This window comes from Mastomys coucha, unplaced genomic scaffold, assembly GCF_008632895.1.
Source record: "Mastomys coucha isolate ucsf_1 unplaced genomic scaffold, UCSF_Mcou_1 pScaffold1, whole genome shotgun sequence".
NCBI classification, from domain to species: Eukaryota; Metazoa; Chordata; class Mammalia; order Rodentia; family Muridae; genus Mastomys; species Mastomys coucha.
In genome coordinates, this window is record NW_022196891.1 from 72,170,496 (window position 1) to 72,191,482 (window position 20,987).

Here is a 20,987-nt window from a genome sequence, read left to right on the forward strand (position 1 = left end):
TCCTAATTAACTAAGCACCATAAATGCCTGACAAGCTCATGAATAAACAAGGGATTTTCTGAGGAAGGTCTTGTTTAGTGACTGGCGTCATCTCCAATCAAAATGTCTCTGTGGCCTTCTCTTGGGACCATGTGTGTGAACAAATACAGATTCTATAAAAGGGAGAAAGGAAGTGGGGCATGTTTTCCTCAGTTGGGTTATTGAACATCTCCAGCAATTTTTCCAAAGCTTGGGTTTGGCAAAAGCCAAAGTTGGCTTTACCAAGCATTTTTCTCTTAATTTTTAAATCCAAGTGCATTAAAAGAAATTTAATCCATATGTTTACAATTCATTTACACTTAACTCATCAAAATATTGTTTGGTTAGAGTCATTTGGCCTTTGACTTGGGAGCTAGTGACACATGGATGTATGCACATAGGTAGATCACTTGAGCACTCATATACCTTGGTCCTTTACATTGGAGTTACATTGTCGGGGAAGTCTGAACTCACATCTAAATTGATGTTTTGGTAAGTCATGGCTACTTAATTATACCTATCTACCCAACTGCATGCAAGCTGCCTTTAAAGTTATTGTGCAATTATGAAGTAGATGCTGTTTCTGAGTCTATTTGGAATTAACCATTTCAGAGTACTCATGTTAACCTCTTCCATAGCCACTACCCTGGTATGGATGGATGATTCTTTTAAGGATCTCATGTTTGACTTTATATTTCTTCAGTTCAATATAACACACCACCACCACCACCACTACCACCACCACCATCACCATCACCATCACCATCACCATCACCATCACCATCATCATCATCATCATCATCATCATCATCGTCGTCGTCGTCGTCGTCGTCGTCGTCATCTTTTTTGTGGTATTATGGATAAAACCCAGAGGCTTGCCCACTCTATGCATGTACTCTGTTGTACTGTACTGTGGGCCTGCCTTTCTTCTATGGGGTGGGACTGACCAGACAATGCTGGCATATCACCTGGAGGAGGTAGGGCAAAGTTCAGAATGGGGAGTCCATAACCCATGGGGGTGTTAGATGCCACTACATGCTGGACTGGAAGGGAAACAGAGGGGATCTGGCATGAATGTTGTGATTCCTAGTCTCCTTTCCAGATGCCTCCTGTATACTGTGGGCAGAGGAAGTCAGGACAAGGGTTCATGGTCTACATTTCCCCTCTAAGTGTCTACAGACCAGACAGGAGGGGTAAGGTGGAACCCAGAACAAACAGGATCTAGCCCAATTGGGAAACCGTACTGAATATGAAGGGGCCGGAAAGGAGAAAATCTTCTTCAGGTGTCCTAGAGAAAGCTTTCTTCAGGAGTCTTAGGCTTGGCCCCTTTTGGCGAAGGCTTTCCCCATGGCAATCTTTAATGAACCAGCCCTCTGAGACAAACCTTGCTTGTTCATATTGTTTTATTGAGGGTGGACATGGGAGCATACACTTTATTGGGGTGAACCAGGGGCTATATACCACTAGGGGGTAGGAATACCCAGGAAGGGAAGGTCACTCACGGAAGACCGAGAGTACCAAAATGCATCATTAGCATGTGGTAGCATTTCAGGAATCTCAGATGTTAGAAAATGGGTTCTTATCAGGAGAAAGGAAGTTGAACCTGTAATCTTAACCAAGGCAGGTAGAGGTGTGGGGATTTTTGAACTTCCTAGACAAGTTCAGAAAAGGAGAAATCCCCGCCAATGAAGAGAATCCTCCATACAGTGCCGAGCCCCAGGCAGTTATGCGGTCAATGATAGACTTCAATCTTACTGAGCAGAGTTTTCCCACAGTACTTTATCAATGAGTCAGACCCTCAATTTGCATTTAGCTTTTCATGAGTGAATTGTGTTCGTTCTGTGGAAGCCAGTGATGCTGCTGCAAATTTAGGGCCAAGCTGGCATAAGCAACTCCATGAAGCAACTGAGGAGAGGCATGGGATTGACATAATTCTACAGAGTTCAGGAAGGCTGGGCTAAAGTTCTGCTTTTCCCAGTGCATGAGTGAGGGAGACCGACCCGCTCCGCTGATGATTCATGCCACAGACAGGTGGTCTAAGCTCTGGGCCTGTCAGGGCTTTCTTTCTTTCTTCCGGAATCCGCAACGGGGCAGAGCGGCAGGATACCACACATGAGCATGAAGGGTGCTTAACTGTAGACCCAGATCATGGAAAGCATCTCAGAGGAGATTTTGCAATTAACAAATGAATATTACTACCTTTCTAAAACAGGCAGCTGAATATGCTCATGCTCTAATATGTCTCACAGTCATAATCATAAAATTTCATGGTTATCTGTGGACCTAGAAAATTCTGATTTTGTGTGTGTGTGTGTGTGTGTGTACATGAATAGGAATGTAAACTATACAGCTTCAGTTGTCATTCTTCAGATGCCATCCACCATATTTTTTTGAGACAGGACTTCTCATCAACCTGGTGCACATCAAGAAAGCTAGGCTGATCCACCAGGGAGCCTTAAGGAGCCTCCCATCTTCACCTCCTCAGCTCTTATAGACTAAGATATCCTCTAGCTTCTCCTTAAGTGGTAGACGGGAATTTGGGATTGTAGCTAACGAAGCAGAAAAGTATTCTGTTGTATTACTGTGTGGAAAAATATCAAATTTTTAAAATCTAATGCAAGTTACTGGAGTATAAATGACTCAAGTTTCAATAGTTTACAATCTGCATTGGAGAACACAGGTGCTTGCAAAGAGGAATCACCTAGCTAGAAGGACCATCTGTTACAAAGGGATGTATGCGTGTCTATCCTAGTGGTAATTTGGCATTGTCTTGTTATCTCTCATTTTTTTAGTATATACTGTATTCTTCTATTACTATCTATCTCTTCATGTATCTGTCGTTTTACTGCAATTTAGTGAACTTATATCTTTTTGAATGCTTGCAACTTTTTCTAATATGTTCCTCCAAGTGAAATTAGTTTAACTTTTATCTAGGATTGAATACTATGTATGGGGCTGTAGGGATGGCTAAGTGATTAATAGCATGTACTGCTCTTGCAGAGGACCTGAGTTTGGTTCTTAGGACCCATGATTGGCATCCCACAAACTGATATAACTTCAGATCCAGGGGATCCAATGCATCTAGTCTCCTCTCTCACCCCCCCTACACATGTGTGTGTGTGTGTGTGTGTGTGTGTGCCAAAACTGAAACTGAGTAGCCCAAAATAAGATTTATAAAAAGAATACAATTAATGCCAATCAGATTAACTGTCAAATCTGTTTCTGAGGGGAAAGAACTTTGGTAATATTTGGTTTCCACCAAGCTGCTTTGCATACTTTGAAAAGAAAAGCCAACTTTCTGGCAGTTTTTCTCCTGCTTTATTGAAACCACTATTTTTGAGGGAAATATAATTACAGAAAGACGATGTTTTCTCATTCGGGACAAATTCGTGTCATGTCAATCACACGTATTCTCCCTTAATATCATGTCACCCCTATTTTTAGCACACATGAATAAAAAGAATGCCAACCACAGCATCCAGCTATTCTTAAGAGCAAAGACAATCAAAGGCTGGAGCAGCTTCAGCTGTCTTTTTCATCTCCCTGCCTTCTGCTCCCCTCTGTCACTGGTCTCCAGTGGCCCTGGCAGTATGGTGGGGCTGAGGGACCTGCCTGGTCTTTTGTTCCTTCTCTCCCAGCGAGTCTGCTCAGGCAACAGAGACCAGTACAAAGGAGCACACTGGGATTCTTTTCTTCTCTGTAAGAACAAGGCAACTGCTATTCATGTGGCTGGTTTGTAAGAGCAGGCAGCCATCTTTGTCTTGTGCTTAAAATGTGCAGGCTCTTCATAAGGTCATAACAGGTAAAGCTCCACCTTCTCCAGGGCAAGTGGAGCATGCATGTTAAACTTAAGATGAAGATACATGTGAACTATATTTTGGATATTCCAAGCTTCTGGGCTAATATCCACTTATCAGGGAGTGCATACCATGTGTGTGCCTTTGTGATTGGGTTACCTCGCTCAGGATGATATTTTCTAGTTCCATCCATTTGCCTAAGAATTTCATGAATTCATTGTTTTTAATAGCTGAGTAGTACTCCATTGTGTAAATGTACCACATTTTCTGTATCCATTTCTCTGTTGAGGGACATCTGGGTTCTTTCCAGCTTCTGGCTATTATAAATAAGGCTGCTACGAACATAGTGGAGCATGTGTGCTTATTATATGTTGGAGCATCTTCTGGGTATAAGCCCCGGAGTGGTATTGCTGGGTCCTCAGGTAGTACTATGTCCAATTTCCCGAGGAACCGCCAACCTGATTTCCAGAGTGGTTCTACCAGCTTGCAATCCCACCAGCAATGAAGAAGTATTCCTCTTTCTCCATATCTTCGCCAGCATCTACTGGTCGATATTAGAATGGCTACTCCAATTTGTTTTTTGGGACCATTTGTAAGAAACTCAAGAAGAAGGAAGACAAAAGTGTAGATACTTCAGTCCTTCTTAGAAGGGGAACAAAATACCCATGGAAGGAGTTACAGAGACAAACTGGTGCAGAGACTACGGAATGAAGCAATGACCATCCAGGGGATGGTGCCCCACCTGGGGATCCATCCTATATACAGTCACCAAACCCAGACACTATTGTGGATGCCAACAAGTGCTTGCTGACAGAAGCCTGATATAGCTGTCTCCTGAGAGACTGTACCAGTGACCGACAAATACAGAGGTAGAGCCAACCATTGGACTGAGCACAGGGTCCCCGATGGAGGAGCTAGAGAAAGGACCCAAGGAGCTGAAGGGGTTTGCAGCCCCATAGGAGGGACAACAATATGAACTAACCAGTACCCCCAGAGCTCCCAGAGACTAAACCATGGACCAACGAGTACACATGGTGGGACTCATGGTATCAGGTGCATATGTAGCAGAGGAAGGCCTTGTTGGTCATCAATGGGAGGAGAGGCCCTTGGTCCTGTGAAGGCTCTGTGCCCCAGTGTAGAGGAATGCCAGGGCCAGGAAATGGGAATGGGTGGGTTGCCGAGCAGAGGTTGGGGGAAGGGATGGGAGTTTCCAGAGGGGAAACCAGGGAAGGGAGAGCACTTGAAATGTAAATAAAGAAAATATCTAATAAAAAATGAATAAAAACTAAGCAGGGTCCGACCTGGTTAGTACTTGAATGGGAACACCAGGTGCTGTAGGCTTTAAAAAAATTTTTTTAAAAAATGAATAAAAAGATGAAGATACTTGTGCTTGGATCCATTTTCTCCAACAGAGTGGGAGTTTTCTAAAAGCAAGGTTGATACTTTGTTTCAGAATTTTATGCTCTAACCAACTATGTTTAGTGCTAGTCCACCACCTGGTTCTGTGCTCATCGGTTTGTGTGTAAAGGCACCAGACCAGGAAGCCCTACTCTGTGCACGCAATAAGTTTAGACAGTGTTGCTGGTCTGTCACCAGCCTAGCTCTCCTTACTCCTAACCTCCACTATACCGCTCTTAACCTAAGCAGACCTCTTAGACTTCCTTCCTACGTCACCACTCTAAGAGCCGATGGTCCCCTGCACCCACTATCCAGGTCTTGCCTGGAACAACATCGGACAATAAATGAGACAGAAAGCCTAAATGCGAGCTCCTTTCTTCTTGGCATTTCGTGCAAGGGTAGTGGCTGTCTTTAAACTGCCAGTATTGACTGGCACAGAAGGAACAGCACCGCTTAATCAGTGTCTGGTGCCCTCTGTCCCTTCCTTCACCTCAAAGCCACACAAAAGAATGTCCCTCCAAGGCATTCACGCCAAGAATCACTACGGCAGAGGATTTTGACTCAGGCGATGAATCTAGGAGAACTTGCTGTAGACATCTAGTGTAGACAGACAGACAAAACAAAACAAAACCAAAAACCCACACTCATCTCAAAAGAAGAAACTATAGTTTACTCTGGCGCCAAATACGATTTGTCAAATTCTCATAAACAAAGTAAAAAAAAACAAAACAAAACAAAACAACAACAACAACAAAAAAAAACCAAATGATTGCTCTGTCATTTTTATTTTTATTTTTTGCCTTCCAATTAGGTCCAAATAGTCCACTGTATCACATTGTCTTTACTAGTATTTATGTATTTAGTAATACACACATGTGCACGCGAGTGTGCACACACACACACACACACACACACACACACACGTGATTACTGAAAAAGAAGCCATGAATTTGAAAGAAAGTAAGTGAGGGATATATGGGAATGTTTGTAGGAAGAAAAAGGAAGGGAGAAATGATAAAAATGTAATCTTAAAAATAAATATCTTTTTAAAATATAGGGTATTCACTTGGTCCTTTCCCCTTTTGTTTATAAACATTTGACAACTCAGCAAGACTCTCACTTTCTGTTTTATCTGTGAAATAATTGCTTACAATTCAGGCACACTGGGCAGGCGGGTCTGATGTACTCAGACTCTCAGTGGAGGATTTAGGAGGTAGGGTCACACGGCACAGCTAGTTAGTTAGCAGGCACTGCCCCAAACCCTTTCTCTTTGCTCTTTTCCCTCCGACCCCATTTTCTTATACAGGAACTGCCAGGAATCTTGTGTTCCCAGCATAGGTAAGTCACTGAAGTAGAGAGAGATACCACACCTACCGAAGTGACTTTCATACTCTCCATGTTGTACTGTGTACAGGAATGTCGACCTTGACAGCTACCGATCCACCAGGTTTCCACACAGCACCTCAAGCTAAATGGATTTGTCTCCTTCAGCTGCCTTAGAAATACTAGCTAGCCACTAGATGTCGGGCTTGTCAAACACTTAGAAGGTACTACACTCACTCCCTAGGACTGCAAAACTACTTTTTAATTTAATTTAATTTTTTCCTGCTCTCCTTTTTCAGCAAGTTTGACAAGGTTCCATAGGGATTGTACTAACCTGGGACTAGACTATGCCCACAAGGGGACCAATTTTATCTGAAGCTTTGAGTTTGTGACTCACACTCCTGTATTTTGTCTTGTTTGAAGATAAAACATCAAAGACACATTTTGCTCACTTTGCACCCAAGAAACGGGGATTGTTGATACACTTTTCTCATGGACTCATGCTACATTCTTAAATTAAGGACAGCTATAATTCCTGAGGGAGTCAGACAGGGACAAGACAGACCAAGCATTAAGAGAGGGCCAGAAGAGTGACAATCAGAGGCTCCATCTAAAATGAAACAGGTCTTATGATGAAGAAGTCAGGAAACCTTAAGTCTTAGCCACCAAGCGTTTAGGAATGCAAAGTCTCTGAAGTCTGAAGCCGTGGATTCACAACTTTGGGATCATGAAGCTAGAAGTTCAAAGTCTCAGGTGATGCTTCAGAAACCACCTTTAGCTCATAGTGCTCAAAGTCACACAGATGTCCTCTGCAAATGTATAAGAATTCAGTCATAACATGAACTAGGAAAGACCTAAAGAAAGGCAATTAGTTAAACAGTTAACAGAATAGAAAGATGCAGGAGGCACCCAGAGGATGTGCTGAACACACGAGAGGAACAAAATCTTATTAGATAAATTATGCAAAATCCCAAGATCTAAAAGTGTGTGTATGCTAATAAATAAATCTGATGGATGAGAGATTTATGCATATTAGTCATTTTCTTTCCCTGTATATTCATACTTTAATATGCATACATTACATCTGCATATGCATGTCCTTAAAACACTAGAAAGCAATTCCAGGAAATACTTTGGGGGGATTCCTGTGCTCTGTATGAAGAAGGTAGACAGAGGCTTTTGCAGTTCTCATATCTTAAGGAGAACAAATCCATGCCTGAGTCACTTAGCCCGTCAGAAGCTACATCTAGGCAACACAAAACAATTTTGAGAATTTGTAATTTCTACCGGAGACTCCATTAGGGTCAAAGCGGCAACCATACAATCCCTTACTCCTTCCACCTTCCCATTTTTTTAGTGAAAGAATAAATTTCATGAGTCCCGAATAGGCTGTTTTATGAAAGAATGCAAATCGATTCATCCCTTTTATTTGCCCTTTGAATGTCTAATCAGTTTAATTAGCCTAGAAAGTCGAACATTTCTCCCTGGTTTTTGTTTTATTTTGTTGGTTTTTAAACACCCAGGCTATCTTGGGGTGACAGCAGGTCTAAAATGGCAGTCCTGTGGGAAGCCTGCCAGTGGGTGGCAGCATCCTCAGGATTTGGAACCTTTTTTCAGACTCTCCCTCTCAAGCCCACACTGCTAGGTATTCAAAGACTGACTGTTTTGCTGGTGGCCAAGGTGGTTTCTTTAATTTAGTTTTGCTTCCCCTTGCAGGGTGTGCAACAGAACATAAAGCCTTGCACAAGCTAGGCAACCACTGTACCACCGACCCTCAGCTCTAGCCCCTGATCCCTTAGTTTTGTTTTGTTTTGTTTTGTTTTGTTTTGTTTTTTTAATAAAAATGATATTTTACAAAGTGGCTCAAATAAAACTTTCTAGGTTAGTGAAATAAAAGCAGGTTTCCACCTAAGGTCAGCTCAGAATCCTTTACAACTTGTTAATTAGCCTTTAGCCAATTTACTGAGTGTTGGGAAGACCTTTTACTAAGTTCTGAACTGTCTGGCTAGTCTATTGCAATGGTCAAAATTAAGCAGAATCCATGAAGCTCGTAGAAGGAAGGAAAAGTATGAACACAGCTCATACAAATCCAAATAGTGTAACATATAGTAATAGACCATCTAGGAAATCATCTAGGTTTTCCAGAACAGCTAGAATCTCATGCAACAAAACTTATTAACTATATAACAGCATGTGAAATACTACCCGGCCACATAAAGGCATTTTTATATACAGATGTGTAGCTGTTCTTTGCTACTTTGCAGGTTCTTTCTTCCACCCTTCTCCACCCCTTTTCTTCTACTCTTCAACCTCCTAACACTAGATAAGAGAGAAAATTGGATAGAGAGGAGAAAAAAGATACCCCCAAATGAAGTCAGGGGTGACAAAGGAGGTGACTTTATCATTAAACTAGTTCCTGCTGATTAGGAGCATTGAGTTCCTTGGGGCAAGTTTGAGCTTCACCAGTAGTGTACTGGCTGGTTTTGTGTGCCAACTTGACACAAGCTGGAGTTATCAGAGAAAGGAGCCTCCCTTGAGGAACTGCCTCCATGAGATCCAGCTGTAAGGCATTTTCTCAATTAGTGATCAAGTGGGGGAGGGTATAGCTCACTATGGTTTGGTGCCATCCCTGGGCTGGTAGTCTTGGGTTCTAATAAGAAAGCAAGCTGAGCAAGCCAGGGGAAGCAAGACAGTAAGCAACATTCCTCCATGGCTTTTGTAGCCACTCCTGCCTCTGATTTCCTTCCCAGTGTGAGTTTCTGTCCTGACTTCCTTGGTGATGAACAACAATGTGGAAGTGTATGCTGAATAAATGCTTTCCTCCCCAACTTTCTTCTTGGTCATGGTGTTTTGGGCAGGAATAGAAACCCTGATTAATTTCTTCTTGTTGTTTCCTTTGTACACATGACTACTTAACAGACCAGGACCAACAGTGGCCAGCAATAACCAACAACCAACCAACAACCCACCACAGAAAACACAGGACAAAGTAGGCTTGCTGCAGGTCAGCATGAAAGATGCAGTTGCTACTCCTGTCCAAGTCTTTGGGAGAGAGGACACAGCAGATTGGAGCCTTGAGCCTTGAAATTATTGCAAATGCAGCAAATGAATGAAGTTTTGCCTGGTCTGCTCAGAGGAAGCATCGTTCCTACAAGTCCCGACTTTCTACATCTAAATACAAGACAAGAGAAATTGTACTTCCAGTAGGTGGTAAGTACAACGAGCAGATGAGGTCTAAATGAAACACGGAAAACAAAACAAAAGGAACAACAACAACAACAAAACCACATGGGGCAGGAGATGCATCTCAGCAGTAGATCATTTCGTAGACCATTGGATTCTCAGTGCTGAAGAAAAATATGGAATACATAGTGTTCACTGTTGGTTTTGTTTAAGGAACACATGCCTAACGCTACCACAAGGTTTACCCATCAGTGAGTGCCTGCTTTCCCAAGAGGCATCAGGCCTTCTTGTATCTGCTCAACTGAGTTGGTTGCCTACTTATCATCTGGCCACAGTTAAAGTGGGTCAGTGTGTCAGAATTTCACCTACTTTATTTGTTGGACAGCACATTTGGTTAGGGGCTAGTTCGTGTCATAAACACCAGATAGACATCAGGTCTACCTGAGTTGCCATAGTCCTTAGAGCACAAATCTGTAAATGGAGACCTAGGACTTTCCAATTCGAGTACAGTTTCTACAGCCACCAACCCAGCAGCTCAGAATTAGGGATGTAAGCAACACCTTCGCCCAAGAGACAGAAAAGGGCCCTGATGACTCTCACTTAAGTAACAACCCTGAGGCTAGTCTGCATTTTAATGAAGTGAAGCTGGGTTGAAGCAGTCACTTCTACAATTAGTTCCCAACTCTTCTTTTCAGAGTAAGAAGCCAAGAACACAATGGGCAACTCACAGCACAAAACCTTGATGTACTACTGAGCATTCAAGTTACAAGCATTTGCTGTAACTGTGGTGGGGAAAAAGTAGGGCCTCACTCCACCCTTATCTTTAAAAGTTAATTTGCTCATCTACAGAGACTGTGTTCTCTTAGTTGTTAACAGATCAGACAAGAAAAGAATGGTATGTCGGTATTTTAATTCTGACTGTCTCTTTTAGTGTATGTGTGTGTGTGTGTGCGTGTGTGTGTGTGTGTGTGTGTGTGTGTGTGTGTGTGTGCAACATGGGCATGTTCAGCTTCCTGTGGAGGCTAGAATAGGGTGTCAGATTCCTTGGAGATGGAGTTGCCACTGGTTGTCAGTTGCCCTGCCTTGGGTGCTAGGAAAAGAGCTTTGGGTCCTCTGGAAAAACAGCAAGACCATTTAACTGCCTAGCTATCTCTTTGGCCTGTTAATTTATACTTTCTTGATTATTAGTGAGTTACTTAGTTCTCTCTGTCTGCCTCTTTCTCTGTCTCTCTGTGTATGTGTGTCTTTGTGCCTGTCTCTCTATCACACGCACAGGGCAAGAGTAGGGAGGAGAGATTAGAGTCCTTGTCTCCTACATCCTTGAATACTTGGACATTACATCCTGACACTCACAGAAGGTCACATGGCAAATCTTAACAGATAACTCATTGAGGTTTTGATATGTTTAATGGATATGTCCATTAGCAAATAACTATTTGTATACAGTGCAGAAAATTCACATTCACCGTCAGCTAACTGTACTTTTACATCCTTCAGCTAACTTTATTAGTTTCCTTATAAAGGTCTCCCAATTTCAGTAACTTTACTATTAAATACCTGCATAATGTTTAAAACACATTTGTGTGGGAAGTCTCAGCTTCTTTTTCCCATGGGCCCTTGATGTTATTTAAAAGTGTTCTGCATGTTCTCAGATGATGCTCTCACTCCAACAATGGATCAGTTGAGACCAAGTTAGCTTAAAAGTAGAAGAATCAAGTTTCCCCCATCTTCTGAAACCCAAACCCAACCAACCCTATTTGCACTATTTAGCCATTACCTTTTTCTCTTTTGTATCTTTCCATTTCCCTTCCTCCCTTTGACAGCTGTTGAAATCCTCAGCCCAAGTACCCTGCTGTTTTCTGCTCTCTTATTTAACATTGTGTGATGGACTCTACCAGGAGGCAGTCTGCTACAAGCTTCCCCAGTGAATCTGCCCACTGTCTGGACTCCTAACTCAGAAAGGCCACTTTCTCTCTACTTTCTCCATCTCCCTCCTAGCAGCTGCTGAGAATGCCTGCTTGCCTGTCCTGTGTTTCCCTCTCTAATTCCAACAAACCATCTTTGAGTTTCCTTCAGTGTGTGTTTTCAAATTGATTTCTCTGCATAACCTGCCAAAAAGATCCAGTGTCCTTTGCAGTATAACTGCCAGATGACAGTACCCATGTCCCTTACACTCTCTGCTGTCTACTGTCATAGTGGATACTAAGCAAAACTGCTCAGGGTTTTAGCCTACACAGGGGTAAAGCCTCTGATATCTTTGGGAAGGTTTCTATTTCCCAAGCACTGGCTTCCAGAACCTACTCCTCCAGAACACAATTCTCTACACTGACCTAAGGCCTTGCTTATGATCATACTTTGGTTCTAGGGCTTCATTGACACTGAGTAACCTAACCTCCATCACAGCTCTCTATATGCCAGCCCTTTCCCAAGACCCCTGCTGTCCTGACTCTAGTTGGTTTTGGCCAAGTAGAGTCCAAGACTAAGAGGGAGGGTATGAAAGCTTACTGTCTCTTCTTATAAAGATGTTTCCTTAGAGGAAAGGAGAGAAGTGTGTAAGAGACACATTGTTTCTTATCAGTTATGCCCCAAGCCCTGTGCTTGGTGATTTACATATATTACCTTAATCCTTTAAGCCCATATAAGAGTAGGATGTTATTACCTTTAAAAAATATTGTATATGCTCTGACCTACTGATGATTTGGGCTGTATGACCTAATAAAGACATTAAGATTTTGTCTAATGACTTAAAAATTACCATTTGGAAATGAAGTTTCAAATATATTACATTTCAGTCCCAAGGAAACATCCCTAAATATCCACAGGAACATGCACATTGTGTTTTAGACTTATTTTAATAATGTTTAATATGTGAGACTTTTTTTGTGTGTTATGAGTTGGTGAGAATACACTTTTTAATAAAAAGTTCCAAGTGCGCAGTATAAGATGCTTGTGGCTGAGACATGAGTTTAGTTCCCTCTCGGTTATTTCCACGTTTGACACACTGACATGTGCTTGTTTCTTAAAAGTCTTTGGAAGCCAACTTGTACGTTTGGTTATATCCTGTAAATGTCTGAGAGAATTCTCAGCATGCAAAAAGTGTAGTCATGGGTAACAGCAGCAAAAAATATTAGAAATGCAATATGTTCTCTCAAATAGGTACTTACATATAGACACAATTGATACTTGCATTAAAACGAATGGAATTAATTTATAGTACTCAAGTCTTGCCCCCATGTAAATCACAAAATTATTTCTAATTTATCATGTATTAAGAAGTAAGTACGCAGCTATAAGTGGGGGATGCAGCGGCAAGTCCCAAGTGTGACATTTGTCATACAGCTGGGGAGCATCTGCCTTCATTTCTCATTGTTTCCCCTCCTGGCTTTGGCCAGCAGATAACTAAGGTAAGTTTGCAGTCACATTCCTGTTACTCATATTAAGCAGAATTTTTTCTTTCCCCCCAACCCCCAATCTGTGGAAAACATTATTGCAGCATTGCAAAGGAAGAATTGGTCAACGAGGACAAAATGTTTTTATCATGTGACTACAGGAACTCTTTGTCACTGAGGCTGGAGGGTGGGACAAAACTGTGAACTGTGAGGATCTGTGAGGACACTGTGAAGGAGAAAGACTTCAATAACCATTTTACTTCATGAAAACTTCAGGAAATCCTTATTGTCTGACTTATGGTTCAACTGGTCCTGGAGATGAGGGTGGGGTTGGGGTGAGATTGGAAAAGGACAAGAGGCAACCCCCCACCCCAAAGCTTTACTCTGTGCTTTTCCTGAAAGCTAGTCTTCACTTATTCCCAGAAACCCTTGAGAGACTTCAAATGTTTTCAAGCTTCTAAAATGTATCCTCTCCTCTCCTCTCTCTCTCTCTCTCTCTCTCTCTCTCTCTCTGTGTGTGTGTGTGAACCTCTCCTATGTGCCACAGAGCATGTGTAGAAAACAGAGGACAACTATGAACTGTCAGGGATCCTTTCTTCTATTGTCATAATGGTCTCTTGGGATAACTATCAGGTGTGGCTAGCTCCTTTACTGGCTGAGCCATCATCCCCTGGCCCCTGGTGTAATTTTTGTTACTAGTTCCTGGAACACACACCCCCCTTCCCAATTCTCTGCTGTCTTTTGCCAGTCCTCGCCTATCTTTTTTACATGAACCCACGTTTCAGAATCCTAACGCTGGGCTTGTGAGCACAGGCAGGATGTGAATGATCGCCCCTGACATAATGCATTCTGTCTGTGGGAGCACACCTTTCACATGCTGCCCACCAGGGAGATGCTTCCACTCTTGTATTTCTGACTCTATAACCATCCGAAACTGAGATTAACTGGATGGCTGTGATTCTCTTCCCTTCCTTTTACAGGTAGCACCAACAACAAAAGTTCCAAAGCAACGAGATTCTGCATCTTTTAATGAAAGATAAAACAACAATATAAACATACACAAATTTACAGAGAAGAGGTCAACTTTGATACATCTGGAGTAAAAGGTATTTTTCTCATTTAAATATGGTATAAAAAAATAAATGCAGGAAACATGAACAAATAATGTCCGGAGAAACGGATGAAAATGGGTACTTGCTTCAGACTGTGCATACACGGGTGAAATGACACCTTCCGTGCCAATTTATTATTTAATAAATGTGAAGCCATGTGTGTACTTAGTGATATAGACTTTTTTTTCTTTTACAATTCTTCCAGTTTGTGACTGACTGAATTTTCAGTGAACTGTGCATGTAGCAGAAGCTTTAAGAAAAAGAGAGGAAAGGGGGAAAAATAACGTTTTCCTTCACTTGGACTCATTAAAAAGAAAAGGACACAGATCCAGCTTAGAACGAGGAGAGAGGGAGGCAGACGACACGTGAAGATGAAGGCGATGAGATGACAGAGTCCCTTGGCGAATGCCATGCCTTTATGTGTACACAGAAAAGAACAATTCAGGTCCTTCGGTCATGCAACATCTTGGTCTAACATCCTTGGCTCCAGGTAACAGCGATGGGCTACAAGGTATGGGCGATGGCTCCATTCAGCTCTTGTGTGACAAAGACGATCCTTTTAGTAAGACTGAACAAGGCTTGTTAACCTCTTGGATGTGAGAGATTTCCCCTGAGGAAAAAAATATCAGATGAAGAAAGAAAAATAAGTCAGGATCACTGACAAGCAGCACCATAGAAGAATCCAGCTACTACAGCAGAATTATGTTTGTGAGGGTCAAAGTGGACCCTCATCTTTTGGTGTGTGGGTCCCAGGAATCAAACCCTAGACCTCACACATGCTAATAAACATGAGTTCTAGCACTAGGCTCTGCCATCCAGGCCCCAAACTAAACCCCTTAAGTTAACCTGAATTCACACGTAATGATGAACCCTGCTCCCTCCCTCACCCTCCCAGCATGAATACATCAAACAAATGACTCTCCCTCCCAAACATCCCTCTCCTCCCAGCCCTCCCCCCACTGCAAACAGACTGATGGGGTCACAGCACACATTAGCAAATCATAAACATGTCCAGAAACGTTCCACGGAGGCTGAGCTATGAGCCAACACCCAGGTTCCCAACCTGAAATCTGCGTCCTAACAGGAGCCTGAGCCAGGTGCTCTGCAGGGCAACAATGTGAATGTGTTCTGTCAAGTTGGTGCTACATTGGCCAATATCGAGATGAGTCAGGGTGCAACTGAACTGCCTAACATGCACTTGTGAAGGTATGGTTGGTAGGAACTCAAACTTGAGTCTATCCCTCCCAGGTAGAGTTAATGGAGAAAAAGAAGCCAACTGGGATTCTCGAGATACAAGTCTCTTCACTCCACTTTCAAACTGCTAACATCTTTTTGTCATCCACAACTTGGTTTCTTCTAAACCCAGGAAAATTACATATATATATATATGTATATATATATACATATATATATATTCCATGTATTCCCCATACTTTACTAATATACTATTACAGTGAGTACATGGATTTTTTCCCTTTATTGCTTTCCTTTTTTTGGAATTTAGACCACCAACTTGTTTCTATTAATTGCTAGTATTCTACAGTGATATGGAAGTTGATTTTTTTTATGAGAACACAATTTATTGACTGGTAAATTGTTTTATCTCTCTATTTTTTAGGTTCTAAAATAAAAGCAAGTGGCCTGATCATGTATTTTTACATAAATAACTATATAAGTAAAATAATTATTTCAATTTTTCCTTTGGAAGGGTGAAATAAGGGACAATTATTTTGAGACATTATAGTTTTTGGGAAATAATGTATGTTGCAGCTGTATCCTTGACTTGCTCTCTAATGTAGCCAAGTTTGATCAAGGTAAAGGTGAGAAATTACTCATGTCCATTGTCTCAGTCTGTTGCCAGAGTAAGAGCCCATAGACTGAGTGCTTAGAAACAGGTGAGATTTATTTCCAGCCTGCTGACATCCTGAACATGGGTCTCATGGAAAGGCCTTTCTTCTGGTCCACAAATGGCAGAGAGTATTCTCTGGTCCTCCCATGGGAGAAGAAGTGAAGAATTTCCTTGGGGCCTCTTTCATAAAGCCCCTAACTCTATTCATCAAATCTCCTCCATTAGGATCTAAGCATGTCCCTAAGTCTGACCTGCTAGTCCTATCTCTTTGGGATTGTAGAATTGAATGTGTGTGTGTGTGTTTGTGTGTGTGTGTATGTGTTTTCTTGGCTGGGAATCACAAAAATTCAGACCAAAGTTGCCATATTTTACACAAAGAATGATATGTTTAAGAATTGATTAATAATAATTCTATAATCACTAGTAAAAGATAGCAAATTCATAATTCATTTTGATAAACTTTCCTTATACTTTGTGTGGTTTTTGGCTGACAACACAGCACTCATGAAGAGCAAGATCTTTTCTCTTGAGTGGAAAAAGGCTCCCATTTTAGCTTTCAGCAGTTGGTAATAGAAGCTCCCCACGTTTAAGGAAACCATCTCATTCCAGGTTATGCTTAGCTCCGCACACTCTTCCTACACATGGTAATTTTATAGAACACATCCAAGTGAGAATCTGGCCCTCCATGTAAGGACACAAGAGGAGACGGCCATTTGTGAACCAGGAAATAGATCCTCACCATTGGAGTCCAGCCGCTAGTACTGTGCACAATGTTTGTTTTGCATCAGCCACTTAGCTTAGAGTATCTTGTTATAGCAGCCTGAATGGACAAAGAACACCATGTCCAATCCTGTACCTGTTTCCTCATCCATAAAAGGAGGCAGCAGCAGCATCTGCTTAAACATCTTGTTTGAAACACTGATGCAGGCAAACGTTTTTTAAAAAAAATTAGGATGCCTTACAGAGTCATTTTATTTTGGCTATGACCTTATTGTTGTAAATGCTGCTAATATTATGTTTTAAGTAAGGAAATCTGATCTCTTAGGAAGCCCAGATCCAAAATCACTATTCTGACTCTACAAAGGGCAGAAAAATCACTGAGAAACTGAAAACTGTAGATTATACTCTTTCTCTACGCAAAACATAGACAATAATGTATTTAGCTGATGTTAGAATTAAAAAGCTCTTTTCTATGCTTAGGGATGATACTCTTCCCTGTCCTTACTATTGGAGTCGTGTGTTATTGACATAAATGCATATGTGTGTGGGTATTATTTATTCTGAGATGAAATCAGTTATCTTGGAAAGGGGCTTACATTTTTCTTATGTCATTGATGAGGTAGAAGGAGAATAGAAGGCTAGGCTAGTATAGAACTATTTTTCTTAAAACTATAGATTAACATGATTTGGGTTAAAAGTCCAGAAAAGAAGAATAAACTAGCTCTATTGGGATGCCATTTTAAACTCAGACACAATTGAATTTTATTTGGACAGAAATCCTTGCCACTTTTTCTTTATGCATTTAATTTAAAAGGAAACACTGTTCTCTTTCTGTACTTTTATTTGTTTTTAAGTTCCTGCAAATCATGAAGACTGCTAGCATCTGGTTTATTATAGACATCAATAAGTCAGATCTGGTAAAAGTCCAACCTGATGCTATCTGTCCTAGGAAATAACTTAAAAAACACTCTTCCACAGGAGCCCACAGGGAAACAGTGTCACAGTCAACCTGGGGATTCGAGATAATAAAGAAACAGTGAACTCAAGTGAGAAACTGTGTGCATATGGCCTTGTATAGTATGGGCTTACCAACTTTGCAATGAGAGTATTGCTTTTGTGTATTGCAACAATTACAAGGATCCTGGGTGCAGCTAAGAGTGAAAAGATCTTAAGAGCCTGAGGTGACAGCAACCAGCTAACATGTCTAGTGGCTCATGGAGATGTAAAGATCTAGATCCTGTATGTAGCCTGTCTTGCTTCTTTGTGGAAAAGAAAGTACATAAGTCTCAACTGTAGTGCCCATACTGGTGGGATTCCACTCTCTACTGCTCAGCCTATTAGAAAGCACTGAAGGTTTAACAACACTGTCTCTTCCCTGATGCACGTTCATCTTTTAAATTGCCTGTGAGCCATTTGCAAAGCCATTTCTAGGCAGGGCTTTTCAGAACCCAGCAGAATCAGTCCCTCACTCTTATCTTTGGGTAAGTAAATTGAAGGACTAGAAAGACTTTCATAGCTAAATCATGAACTTTTGACTCTAGCAATATAAAAGGACTAAAGAAAACCTCGCCAATATCACCTCTGAGATCACTTCTTACATAATTCCACATGAAGAAAAACTGTCTTAGCATCTAGACTACATGAATGTCAAAGGACATCTGTCAACCCTGCTGTCAGTGTCAGGGAGAGAGGCTATAGCAGAAACAAATCTATAGGAAAGGCAACCACAGACATTTAGAACCTGAAACTCAGGATATTGGAAGCCTTTGTAATAGGCAGTTGGTGAAGAGGATGCTAGAAAAAGAATGAACATGTGATCAGTTCTAGAATAAATCAATTCTGGAGCAGAGGTGAAAGTGGAACATCCCCTTAACAAGAGTCACTAGAAAGCTTCATCCACATCAGACCATGCCCTTCCCATCCTACAGGTCTCCAAGAGTTTTTGCTGTCATCCAGAGGAAAAGAGCCAACCAGCTCCTAAACAACAACTTATAAAGACTTATTTATGACCTAGGTAATGAACCCTGGGCACACACATGCCTTAGCACTCTACTACAGAGATGTAGCCCCAGCCCTCTTATTTATTTATTTTTTATTTTGAGATATAGTCTCACCAAGTACAGTGCCCAGACTGGCCTTGGACTCCTTCTAGATCCTAGGAGGACCTTGAATTTGTGACTTGCTTCCTCTGTTTCCAGGTTGCTGTGATTGCAGACCTGTGTCACCGAGCCCAGTTTTTGTGACTCTTCTGGATTTCCCAAGTGAACTACTTACTCATAGTTACCAGTTTTAAGTGATTCAAAACATTATTCTTGATCTTAAAGCAGAGAGATGAGACAGAAGTATGAAGTCTGTGAGAATAGACAGGAAGGCCAGGCCCTTAGCCACAGCATGGAGTTGGAAACAATGGGAACACAAGAAATGCTTTCTACATTGCTCTTCTGCAGTCCTCGACCCATTAGCAAGCACAAGAAGCTACGTTCTCCTGAGCAGACTCTGCAAGTTTTATGATTGTCACAGAGGTACACTGCCCAGAAGGTAGACTGAAGAGAGATAAGTGGGCAGAGTTGCCCCAGATGACCTCTGACCTTAGCATTAAGAGTATAAGATTACTTCCCATTTTCACCTTCCTATTTGACTCAGCCTCATAAGTCTTTCTATTTCGTTACAGTTTCTATTTGCTGGTGTCCTGGAAATACTCATATTGCTTCTATGTGTTCCTGAAGACTTATGAACATATTATAAGTACAAAAATATTATGGTAGTATTACCTGCCCACTGTTTTATGGGACCTGCCAAATGCCTAGTCTCTAGGCATAAAATCAGCAGGGCTGACCATTTGAGCAACCTCATATAAGAAGATGAACTACAGATATAATCTCTTTAACTCTCATACTGAAAAATGTTGTGGTCTCATTCTTTGCCTAGATTTCAAAATCGTTCGTCTGGCTTCTCTGTCCCTCTAGTTTGCTGGCTGTTGCTCCACCTGCTTGTCACCAGCTACTCTCTCGGTCAAGACCCCTTCTCTGCACACACTATGCCCCTTATTCAGCCTTCAGTGATAAGCCGTTCCCTTCTCTCAGTTCTTCCTGCCCATGAATCTGCAATCATATACTTATATGACTTCTGAATATTATTTTATAAGCCACACACCCTGTTAATAGCTGTTAAAAATCATCAGGCTTATAGAAGTCCCCAAAAGGTTCTCCCATGAGCTGAGCTCCCTCACTGGAAATATTATTTCAAGAATAAATGTTTACAAGGTGAGGGTAGAAAGATTTCAGTGTCCTAGAATTAAGTTACTTTTATTTCAAGGTAGGAGGGGCTTGATAGGTGACAGTGAGGGCAAGGACTGAATGATGGAGGAACAGTAATCTCATCCTATGTATGAACCAGTCCACTAACAGAATCTGGACTTTTCAACTCAGAAGATGGTTAAAAAAAAATTTGAATCATGACTGCATGTTCCAAAAGTTCTTCCCTGCTTTAATAAAATCCAATCTTTCAAGTAAAGTGTCAAATGAATTTATATTAAAGCATGTTAGATAACTATAGTAAGACTATGAATGGATACAACTTCCTATAATGTGACATTATGATATAATTATATTACATATGTTATATCATAATATGTAATATATTATGATGTGGTATTACAGGACGTTATATAAAGCTTCTTCCTATAAAAGGAAAGAAGGAAGAGGATTCTTTCAAATATTGACTCTTTAGGAAGATACAGATCTGAGTAATTAAATACTTGAACACCAGTGTATAGATCTTTATATGGATTAAGAAAGATCATATGTCAAATAATCCCATTTCTTACTTAAAATTATAAAGAAGGCAATAGACATCATCAGATTAAAATACAGATGAATTAAAATAAGAAACAATGTAAATTAAAGGATAATTACAAATAAGCTATAAACCTTTCAACACTTTCATTTAAAACTCCACCTTAAAGCTTTTCTAAAAATCAAATAAATTATACTATAGATACTGACTTATGTGAAGCAGGTCCAGTTAGATGATTATATGTTCATCAACTGTCATTTTACATGTGTTTCTGATAAAAAAACTATTTTTCTAGCTATATGTGACAAAAATCTATTTAGGTAGATACAACTGTATTTAAGAAAAAATTAAATATCATAAAATAGATCAGAAAATATCAGAAAGGATAATATCCAATAGAGGA

At 40.9% G+C, this 20,987-nt stretch overlaps 1 protein-coding gene across 3 annotated transcripts in view; it reads right to left on the reverse strand.

The window, feature by feature from the left end:
• Positions 1-14,111: 14,111 nt before the first annotated feature.
• The window catches only part of Rgs7 (regulator of G protein signaling 7), a 396,147-nt gene continuing 389,271 nt past the window's right edge, over positions 14,112-20,987 (reverse strand). For 2 of the 3 annotated variants that reach the window (XM_031390406.1, XM_031390415.1), the window contains one exon: positions 14,112-14,830. Coding sequence is in view for 1 of the 3 variants with exons in the window: in XM_031390415.1 (XP_031246275.1) it covers positions 14,780-14,830 (51 nt within the window). In the remaining 2 variants the exon portion in view is untranslated. The remainder of the gene's footprint in view (positions 14,831-20,987) is intronic. The other variant, XM_031390398.1, reaches the window with a different exon arrangement.